The 11,477-nt window shown below is 36.9% G+C and overlaps 1 protein-coding gene across 1 annotated transcript in view; it reads right to left on the bottom strand.

Moving 5' to 3' along the window:
* Window positions 1-835: 835 nt before the first annotated feature.
* LOC149170158 (uncharacterized) overlaps window positions 836-11,477 on the bottom strand; it is a 92,599-nt gene continuing 81,957 nt past the window's right edge. The window contains 12 exon segments of the mRNA XM_089428920.1: window positions 836-1,401; window positions 1,773-2,093; window positions 2,376-3,031; window positions 3,034-3,112; window positions 3,114-3,220; window positions 3,782-3,956; window positions 4,084-4,274; window positions 4,550-4,691; window positions 4,885-4,936; window positions 5,110-5,237; window positions 5,372-5,505; window positions 5,612-5,742. Coding sequence (XP_089285046.1) covers window positions 1,089-1,401; window positions 1,773-2,093; window positions 2,376-3,031; window positions 3,034-3,112; window positions 3,114-3,220; window positions 3,782-3,956; window positions 4,084-4,274; window positions 4,550-4,691; window positions 4,885-4,936; window positions 5,110-5,237; window positions 5,372-5,505; window positions 5,612-5,742 — 2,429 coding nt within the window. The 3' untranslated portion in view covers window positions 836-1,088.

Here is an 11,477-nt window from a genome sequence, read left to right as displayed (position 1 = left end):
TTGAATCAATCCATAAAAAATCGGCAGTGAGATTAGACACACCCTACCCAATCCTTTTAGACAAAACAGATATGCTTCCTTTGGAAGAAAAAACACTTTGTCACTGTATCCATATATAGGAAAAATGAAGACTAGGAATGGAGCAAAAATGCTTGTGCAAGCCCATATCTGGCTTTCAAAGGAAATTTATATGTAAGGTAAGGACAAATTCACATAACCTGGGACTCGAAACATGAAGATTGAAATGAAGGGGAAAAGGAGAACACAAAATTAACTGTGATAAACAAGCAATCAAAAACAAAACTCAATGCCTCAGATATAAACAAATCAGACTTGAGCATTCAATGCATCAATTTCATCCCAGGGAGTCGAATGCATTGCTGCAGATAAGAAATGGTTTACTAAATTGATCAACTTGTTAAAAAATACCATTAGTAGGCTTTGTTGAAAACAAATCTTTAATATGCAAAATTTGCATTTTGTATATTCTATACAATAAATATTGAATCATAATTTCTTTATCCTTTATGACATCCCATACTTCCTGTTTGGATCTTCAGAACACAATAACGAAAATTTCATTATTACAATTAATAGTAGCAGTGGTAGCATATTCAGCAGCAAATCCTGTGAGAGACATTCCCAAGCTCCATGTGAGGAGTTATATGATGTCACAAACAACTAAGATAACAATTTTTTAATAGGGTTCATTCATGTGTAAATGTTTATTGAATTTTATTCTATACTATTTAGTATTCACTTCTCCACATTGTATTTCCTTGAGCACAATGGCATCGTAGGATAATGGATATTTCAACCTCTTGCATGAAAGCTGTTTTGAGCTGGGAAACAATATATAAAATTAATTAGTTTTGATAGCCCAAAACAATAATAGAATGGAATAGACCAATATCTTCAGCCACAAAAAATACTAGTAGTAATTATTTGAAATGCAGAATGTAACCTATTCTGCAGAATGCAACTGATTCTACAAAATGCATTTCAAATCCATATATTGCCTAAAAGAAGTATGATGCAGATAGTATCTACATCCAACCAATGTTGTATGAGAAGTTTGTGGTGCAATTTCATGCATGTATGACAAACATCAAATCTCCAACAACCAATATCTCAGCAGGTTGTGGATTGGTATACACGTATGAAACTATTGAGTTGCATGTGCCTGCTGGCCTGTGAAGGCCCAATACAAGAATATTGTCATCTCGCAAAACATCTAAGAAGAGCTCCATGAATGTTCTCCCTGCATAACCTTTTGGAATTGGATGCTGGTCAAGTTTCTCCAGAAAAGATTGATTGTTTTCAGTACTCATTACATTTACTCCACCTGATAAGAACTTCTTCACTATGCTAAGTGTATTACGATTGAAAAATGTCGCATATCTGCAAAAAAATCAACACTTCCAAACACTCATAATCGATATTAACATGAAAAACTGCAAGGTCGTCTTTATAGAAGAAATATGTGGAAAAGAATAAACACTATATAAACACTGCACCAATTCACATTCAGCAAAATCTAGTGAGTTAATTATTGCTGCGGATGAATTCAAGGATCTCCATTTCCCACCAAAGAAAAATGACTAGCTTTCTTTGTAGGGATCAAACTAATCCAGTTTACTTCACAATGTATGTGATGAAGGATAGTGTTCAAAATAGAATAAAATCAGACTAACAAGCAACCAAAAGACTGCTGAGTATAGGTCGCCACAAAATTTTAATTATAAATATAAATTCAAGGTAATGAAACTTACAGTAAAAAGTTGAGTGCAGCAGGACTAAAACCCTTTCCTTCAATATATGAAGGTGAAAACATGTAGTCAGCATCCCGATTCCTAGCATATATCTCAGAATCAAACCTCCCCTTGCTCATATGAAATTTAGGCCTCAAGTTATGAATCTGAGCTTCCTGTTGTAGCTCAACAACAATTCGGTCCCTTGTTGGATGAAGTAGGCGTTCAACAGTTGCAGCTATGAGAATGTTGTTGATATCATAAGAAGCTACCGCTGTAGCAGATGATTCATTTGCATCAATAGTTTCTTCCCCTCGGCACCGTTGTGCCAATATGATCACTCTTTCTGCAGAAACAAAGTCAAACCAATTAAAACTGCAAAATGTCTGAGAAACAGTCATAAAGAAAATGTGAAAGTCAAATAGAAAGCTTCTCCCCTAAGCAGATATTAATACATACCAAAACAAAATACCTTCAAACAACTTCAAGACAACTTTTTAAAAAATATTTCTGATTTGCACAAATTGTAAGAACCTCTACTGGATCTCAGATAAATCAAATAAAGAAATACTAGATATTGAGTTATCAAATGTATAGCAAGAGCAGTAAAAGCAGAAAAGATACATGCCTGCTTGCATTACTCCAGCGCGTAACAGATCTAGCTCATACAAAGGTGATCCTTTTATAAAATAGACGTCTTCAAACATTCCAACACAACCCCAGTCAGAAGAACCTAGTTCATGAGGATGCAAAATAACTACTGGTGGATTTGGCAGACTTGGCATTCTAAGATGGCTTATGAGATAGAAAATATTAACCGGCCACTTTCCCTGGATGCATAACAAAATATGTGGTGCATTCAAATTGACTACTAACATAGTTCTGTTAGACAAATTTTCCATTATGACATTTGCATTTCTTTCCAACACTGGAGGTTCAGGTTTCTCCCACTTCTGTGGTGGCGGCCAGCTCATTGCAATATCTATCGCTTCCTCGAGTGAAAATATGTGCTTCTTTGTTCCAACAGGAATATCTGTGTCAATGAGAGAGCTATCCAATGACTGACTTTGATCATGACTGGCTGAAATAATGTTCTGTATTTTACTCTGATGTCCACTCCTGTATCCAGAACTTATAAGTGATCCAGAACCCCCAGAACTAGATTTCCCCGTAGAATGATCACTGGAGATGGAGAAATCAGTTTCGTTGGTGTCCAAGGATCTTGTAATTTGAATAAGTCTGCGTTTCTTAACTTCCTCTAACAGTTCACTATCTTGTATTAAGACGAAAGCTTCTGCATCGAGCAAAGGAAAGAAACTTGTCTACCAAATTTGGAAACCTCCTCTGCAGCCCAAAGATCTTAAACCAACATCCGAAGATGAAATCTGCCGCCCTCTTGACATATCCTCCTTTAAAATGTCAAGGCCAAAAAGAATAACTTGATGCTTTCGGTAAATGACCTCTGCAACCTTTACAAAAGAATAAACCAATTAGACGAATTTTAACTTTTTATTCATTGTATACCTAGAAAGCTAATTCCATCCCTTAATTCAGTACAACACAAGAGAGATCATGTAGACGACATTGAATTTAACATGTAAAACCCAATATATGAATGATGAGCATCAAAAGCTCAGTCCAGCTGTTTTGTTTTCTTACTGTTCAGTCATCTTTCTAAGATAACGGGGACCAAATAAGAACAATTACATCAACTACAGAGTTAGTGAGAATGAAAAAGGTCTGCTAGGTTCAAATCACACCCCAAACAATCATCCCTATCTTTTTCCAAAAATATGCATAATCTATTGAAAATGCAATCAAGAGAAAGGAATTAAATATACATCAATCATTTCAACCTAAATTACAAATGTGAAAAAGAACAGACAAATGTTTTCTTCGTCTAATTTACTCCACCACTATTGCATGGATCCAAATCTAGAACAACTGTCTTGCTTGATTGCTAAATATTTTATTTTCTTTGTGCTTCTAGCTATAAAACGGCATCTTGCAATCCAATACTGATCACTGACCTCTTCAAAAAGAAATCCTTCTGTGTAAAAGCAAGATGGTAATATCACTGGAAAGACTTCCTGCTTAAGCCCGCTGGAATATTGCTGCATCCAACGTTCAGATCCAAGACTAGTGACAGCCAGACCAGACTTGAACAAATTTGTCAAAAATGTTGGCAACCCTTTAACATGGCAGCTGAAACGAAGATACAGAAAGAACCCAAATTATAGATATACTTAATGTCCATGACCAGGAAAACTTAGCAACATTAAGATATGGTTGTAGAGACAAATTATCCTCACTATTGAAACAATGTACCAACCTGCAGGCGAGCAACTGGAAACGGATAGCTTCTGGGCAAATAATCTCAATTACATTTTCTGCATCATCTAAAATGGCACTGTCCTCGTTCTCAGGTTTCAACATTTCTACAATAACTCTCACCTTTGGACCACAATGTCGGTGAACAGTCAATGTGCGGACAAACTGTGCTGCATCTTCTGCATCAGGATTCTTCAAACTCGTGCTTATCAGATGAGATTTCACAGAATACAGCTTAGTTAATTTCAAGAATAAAGCTTCTATCATGACCATATTTGGTCCAAAAGGAAGGCATTAATTTAAGACTAGAGGATACATTTGGAATCTAGGATTTAAGATAAAAGAAATAAATTATAATATCATAAATATCATAATTAAGACTCGGTACAAACTTCAAGTAAACGCTTTCGAACAGTCTGTTAACAAAAATAAAAGTTAGACAACAAATAAAGAATATGGAAGCTCACCACAGCCTGTCGATCTGCCATTAAAAAGACAGCTGAAGCCACCTTAGCACCAACACGATCAAGGTCAGATTCTTTTAAAGGAGTGCCCTCAATAAACTCTACACGACCTTTGTAATTTGCTAGGAGTGTCTTCATTTCAAACCTAGACAGGAAGGAGCACCAATACACAGAGAATACAGATGATGTTTAAATTTTTTACAACTACCAAATAGAAATGTATATTAATATAACAGGTAGAATTTCTACTATAAACAACACATTTTCGAATGCATGAACAGAGTCTACGGAATCATGTAGCAAAAACTGGAATGTTTTATCTTAAAGCACACGCTTACGAGGGTTTATATGGGGCCATAATCACAACTCGAAGTGGAAATGCAGGCATATCTGCGATAGAAATAAAGTACAAAGAAAGAATTAATTGATACCTTCAAGTTTCAATTTTAATGATATTATATGCCTAAATGCACAAGGCATTGAAAGATTGCAAGGTATACATTTTGAAAACAAGTGATACATTCGAAAGGCTTAAGGACATGTATGTTTTTCAACTTGACAACCTTTGTCATGAGAAGGATGATAGAACTCTGAAAGAAAGTCCTGTACAGTCCGGTAGGATAAATTTCCGCTGACTATTACAAATCTTGAACCAACCACCTTTTGCACTGTAAATTTTCCTCCATATGGCCTGACAAAATATAATCATATTGATAGCTTGGGAAAAATATGATGCAATTGAACAAAACCTATGACCACCTAACATTTATGATCTAAGTAATAATTAATAATTATTAAGCAATTGTGTACAGTATTCATGTGCACCTTCGTGATGCAAGTTCCATAATATTATTTATCTGTACAGGTAATATTAACAGAGCTATCAATATGGTAAATAAAGTCACAGCGCGGCCCCAATCTGAATGCATTGTAATATCACCATAGCCCACGGTTGAGATCTGTTTCAGAAGGAGAAACCAGATGTCAGCTTTTCAGCGAATCCCTGGTCATAATTTTAAATTTGAGAATTATAGAGATACTAAGAACAGAGGATTTGCATCATACTGTAACAATTATGAAGTAGATGGCATGATAAAAGGTTAGACAGCCATGAGGACCACAATTGTTCTCTTTCTGGACATCAAGTGGGGTGGCCTTCCGCTCCACCCATTGCAGCAGACCAGCCATAATAAAAACTGCACAGGTGCATATTGTTTATTGCACACAAATTAGAAAAACTGTGTCTCGTGCATATCAATATTTCATGCTGCATTGCAGCATATTCAAATGCAACTGTCCCTCATGCTGATATAGAGGAGATAGGCAAATTAAAAGAAGCATAAAGACTGAAGATATTAATTTAAATACTGTAGTCAAACTCCAACCAAATCGTCTTTCATGCTTGATGTTGAATATGAATGCACCTGGATTTATGAGTTTAGAGTAAGGGAAATGAAACAATTAATGAAGAAACAACATGTGCACATAATGTAAATAGGAGAACAGAATAACACCCATTCATAAGAGCATGAAGAATACCATCATAGTCTTATTCAACTCAACAGTCTAGGTAGATATCTTTTTATGATCAAGAGATCAGGCATAAGGTATGGACACAATGATGGCTAAACTTGTGATGACAATTTCATTTGAAAATAGAGGCCTTCTTATATAGACTAGGTCCTTCAAATACGATAGTTACGGAAGACACCATTCACCCAACTAATTAGGGCTTTCTAATTATGACCTTTTGACTTATCTCACACAATGTTGCATGACTCGTACTCATATAAGACTCGTCACACTATTGACTCATCGACTCGTATAAGACTCTCGAACGACCTGTATAAGACTTATCAAAATACAAAAAAAAGAAGTTAAAATATGGTAAATTTTAAGCACAAAAAAAGAAACTAATGACAATTCCAATGCTTATAAGTTATAAAAACCACAATATATGCAATAATTCATAACATTGTCTCATATCTATAAAAGTACAACATAACATATTCTATTTTTGTAAGCAAAACATTTAGATACTGAATAAGAAAAGGACTAATGATTCCATAATTAAAATAAAAAATGTCAGCAAGTTCAAAATTCAAATACATGTCATAAATGATAAATGATTGTCTCATAACAATCTTTCCAGCATTTAGAATCACTAGCCATCTAAAAACTAGCAAACAAATAAATGTGAAAAGGGCCCAAAATGCTTTTGGAACACTCAAAATTGTTAGTATTGCCAAGAAAAATTATTAGATAGGTGCCCCCTACACATGAAACCTTGAAAATAAGTCAGCCAACCAAGATGAACATATAATTTAGGATTCCGAAGTATAAGAAAAAGAAATAGACTAATCAAATAACCAAATTTGAAGAGTCTATTTTCACTGGGTGACAACACCCCTTCAAAGGCCTATTACAACAATAATAAAGCATTCCTCATTTCCAAAAAAGAAAAAATTGCCTTTTGAGGGTTGACGGGTCTTATAAGGGTTCGATGCAGGTCTTATAAGGGTCCGATGCGGGTCTTTTGGCAAACCCGGAGGGCTTATATGGGTTGCCGAATTTAATAAAATACCCGTCGAGTCCAGGTCTTAAGCGCGGGTTCTATGCGAGTGACCTGGCTCGCTGTATAACCCGCCAAGACCCACGGGTACTTGCGGGATCTCACAGCCAGTGTTGCAGGAAACGTCCCCCCCCCCCCCCGGGATCAAAAACCTGATCCGTGATCCGTATGGATGCGCGGTGAACTACCCTCCGAAACGTGTTTCGGAAAAACTGAAATGCGGATCGGGCTGATAAATCCAATTCCTGCCATTTTCTGAATCGTACAACCGACTTGCATTTCGGTTTTTTCGAAACGCATTTCGTACAACAATTCAGTCGTACAAAGCGTGGTGCTTCTGGGTCCGATCCATACGGATCGCGACCGCTTCGCCCGAGCGTCTGCCATTTCCGCTGCGCAGGCCAAAAAAAGTCACTTTTTTTATTCTTTTTTTAATTTTTTTTTCCTTGGTTGGGGGTGGGTCCACCTTGAGTTAGGGAGAGAAGTGAAGGGATTTAACACCCTTTCATCTCTCATTTGCTCACTTTTATTTTATGAGAGCTTGGAGAAGAGAGAAGAAGAGAGGAGAGCTTGGAGGAGTGAAGGAGGACTTCCATTTACAAGAGCTAAAGAGGTAAGTGCAAACCCCAAACTCCCTCATTTTTTTACATTGTTTTTTGTATTTTTCTCCTCCCTCTCCTACTCTTCCCATTCTTTCTACTTGCTCCTTTAATTGCAGATTGTCCGCCACCATTATCCATATTCCAAGATGGTGTTCTTTTGGCTTCTATGTATCATTCTACTTTTGGTTTTAATGATGGCAAGGGGGAGTAGGAATAGAAGGGAAGAACAACAAGAGGATAGTGGTCCCAATATGAGTGACCCAATGTATGATGAGGAGGAAAGGTTTGAAGAGGAAGGGGATGAAGTTGAACCTGAAGGGAACACTAAAATACTAGAGGGGAAAGTTGCATTAACACCCTTGTGGAACTATGTGACCAAACTTGAAGGGGGAAAGGGTGGTGGAAGCTACAAATTTTTGTGCCCTCATGGTTGTCATAGAGGAAAACCATTTAGTAGTTCATATACCCGTGTGAGGAGGCATCTTTGTGGGGTGATGGACACTGATGAAAAAAAGGGTGTTGTGGGCATGCAAATTTGCCCAAACATTTCAGCTGAACAAAGAAGAAAATACATCCAAATAGAGGAGGTTGCACAACAAAAAAGCAAGAAACAAAAAACTCATTCTAAATCAAATGCAACCTCTAGATTTGGTAGCTCATCTCCTCATGGTACTTCTGGAAGATCTGGAGGTAAAAGAACAATAGGGGATTTCCTGAATGTTGCTGGGAGGGATGATGTGGATGGAAAGATAGTCCAATTTCTTTGTGCTTGCAGTGTACCATTCAATGTGCTTCACTCTCCCCATTGGCATGAAATGGTAAAGGCCATCAATGAAGCCCCAAAAGGATAAAAGTCCCCCAACTATGAGAAAGCTAGAACAGTGTTATTAGAAAGAGAAAAAGAAAAGGTTCAAAGAGCTTTGACATGTTTTACAAATGAGTGGGTAGATTTGGGGTATCCATTGTATCAGATGGGTGGAAAAATATTAGAAACCAACATTTGATAAATGTTCTTGGTGTTTCTGCTAGTGGTGCAGTATTTATTACATGTCATAACTCCTCCTCCATCAGTGCATCTTCCCAAAACATTGCAGATTTCCTATTACAATCAATCAGAGAGGTTGGTCCGAATAATGTGGTTCAAGTGGTCATAGATAATGCAGCAAATTGTAAGGCAGCAGGAAAAGTTATTGAGTGTACTCATCCACACATCCTTTGGTTTGGGTGCTTGGTTCACACATTGAACCTTTTGATGCATGATATTGTGAAGCATAAAGAATGTGGGTGGATTAATGAGTTTTACAAGAGAGGGAAGAAACTCATTAAATTCATCACAGGGCACACAAGGGTAAACGACTTCTATGGCACTTGCTCCAAGTTGCAATGCTTAAACTTGCAAAAAAAGAATTGCCAGTTATTACCTCAGCTTTAGGCGGCTAGTGAAGGTGAGACAAGATTTAACTAATATGGTGTGTGTTGAATCATGGGAGGAAATTAACACTGATACAGATGGTGCTAATGTAGCCAAGGACACTATTCTTGACAAGTACTTTTGGTCACAGGTTAAATATGTTTTGCAATTCACAAAACCAATTTATTACATGATCAAGTTTGGAGATTCATATCGACCAATAATTGGGGAGGTGTATGAGCAAATGGATAGCATGTTGGGGCAGATTAAAGACATTGTTGAGACTAGAGATCTCACCTTGTACAATTATATTCGTGTAGAGGTGGAAAACCGATGGGAAATGCTAAATGTTCCATGGCATGCATTAGCATATGTTTTGACACCTAATACTATCATCCATCATGGATTTCAACACCAGCACCTGGGGGGGAAGCAGGAGAAAACCACACCAAGATCAAGAGGCTCACAAAAAATATATGATTGCATTGAGTAAATTAGTCCTTGATGAGGAGGAGGCTACCATGGTACGAAGACAGTTGAGAAACTATACGCTTAAAACTGGTCCATTTGGGAGCATGCATGCAATTAGAGATCGAGAGACTTTTTCTTCTCATGAGTGGTGGAACATGCATGGAGGTGCTACTCCACTTCTATAGACTTTGGCATTGCGGGTGCTATCACAGGTGGTAAACACTTCTTCTGCGGAGGTGTTGGAGCTCTTATTCTTTCATCCACAGTGTTAAAAGGAACAGGTTGAGTTCAGACTAGGAAGAGAGCTTGGTTTATGTTCATTAACTTGCGATTATTGTCCCATTACTGCGATGATGCAAAGACTAATAAAGACCTTAATATTTGGGACAGGAATCTAGAGGAGCCCAATTTGGAGGATGGAGTGTTGTGATTAGAGCAATTAGAGGATGCTCTTATCTAGGTATATCCATTGTGGTATGAATTTTGCTTATAAAGCATTTCTCTAATTCCTATTTTTAATTTTTTTTGTTAACTAGTGGTTTTTTTTGGTATGAATTTTTTGAGCGATTCCAGGATGATGATGATTGAGTTGAGATGCCACCCCCATCTGGTCCCTTGGTTCCTAGGTTCCATGGTTCAACACCAACAGCAGGGGGTTCGTCTTCATCAGTTTCAGTGCCACAACTTCCACAGGCACCATCTTCTTCATTGCCACCACGTGGAGGCCCACTGCCACGTTCTCTTCGTGGTGGAAGGAGGAGAGATTAGTAGATATATTCACAATTTACTACTTTTGTCATATATTAATCATTAGACTTGTAGGCTTGTGAATTTGAACCTTTTTGACTTGGCGGTGACCAAGTGACCTATTTTGTAAACATTATTATTTGAATTTTGGACATGACAAATGTTGACAGTTGCTCACTTGCTAGATAAATCATAATATGCTCTATGTTTTATGTTTTATAATATGCTTAAATGTTTTATGTTTTATAATATGCTTAAAAATTTGATGTATGTTTGTAATTGCTAGAATATAGATGGTTGATGCTCGAATAATTAATCATTGATGTACATACTAGTAACTACAATGGAATCATGGATTCCATATCTATCTTGATTTATGTAAAAATATGCATGTTTTCATGTCTTCTAGAACTAATTTGGTATTTGGGATGTTTGTTTTGAATATAAATGCAAAGAAATATAAAAGAAAAAAAAATATATATATATAGCAGACACTTCGCTTCCTAGATTTTTGGAAAATGACGCTTCTGCGTCCCCGCTTCCAAAAAACGTCCCCGTTTCATCCCCGCTTTGTGCAACATTGCTCACAACCCACAAGTACCGAAGTAGTTACAATGTTGTCACATAATACATATGACCAAACACTCACATGTTTAAGTCACTAAAGGGCAAAATAGACTACAAGATAAAATATAACATAGTGATTGATTTGGAGATAAAATCTAGGCATTCCTTTGTGTTACCACACAAACTAGCACCTTTAACTTAAAGTCCAAACAATATAGTACTAGCCTTGCCAAATTAGGAGGTTGGCCACAATCAACTCAGCAACTCTCCTATGCACTCTAGGTTAGGGTAACTGGAATTCTAACCTAAGGGGGTTTCCCTGTGGGTTACTAAGCTTAATGTGTATGCAATATGTAATGGGAGCATGAAAATGGACTTAGATAGTTGGGGAGTGGTGGATAAAATGAAGACAATTTCCTAGAAATAACCATCTCCAAACAATAATATTACTTAGGAGAGTGAAATTCCAAGAAAACGAGCAGTTTTCCATGTGTAAAGTTTCATTTATAAAGGTATTCTTCTAGAAATGTATTCTAATGCCAAGTGCAATGCTTGAGTGTT

This window comes from Pinus tabuliformis, chromosome 4_2 (genome assembly GCF_031772625.1).
Source record: "Pinus tabuliformis cultivar Carrire ecotype Pingquan chromosome 4_2, CPIR1, whole genome shotgun sequence".
In the NCBI taxonomy this organism is placed as follows: domain Eukaryota; kingdom Viridiplantae; phylum Streptophyta; class Pinopsida; order Pinales; family Pinaceae; genus Pinus; species Pinus tabuliformis.
The sequence above is the reverse complement of the archived record's forward strand: the minus strand, read 5'-3'. Positions and strand labels throughout refer to the sequence as shown.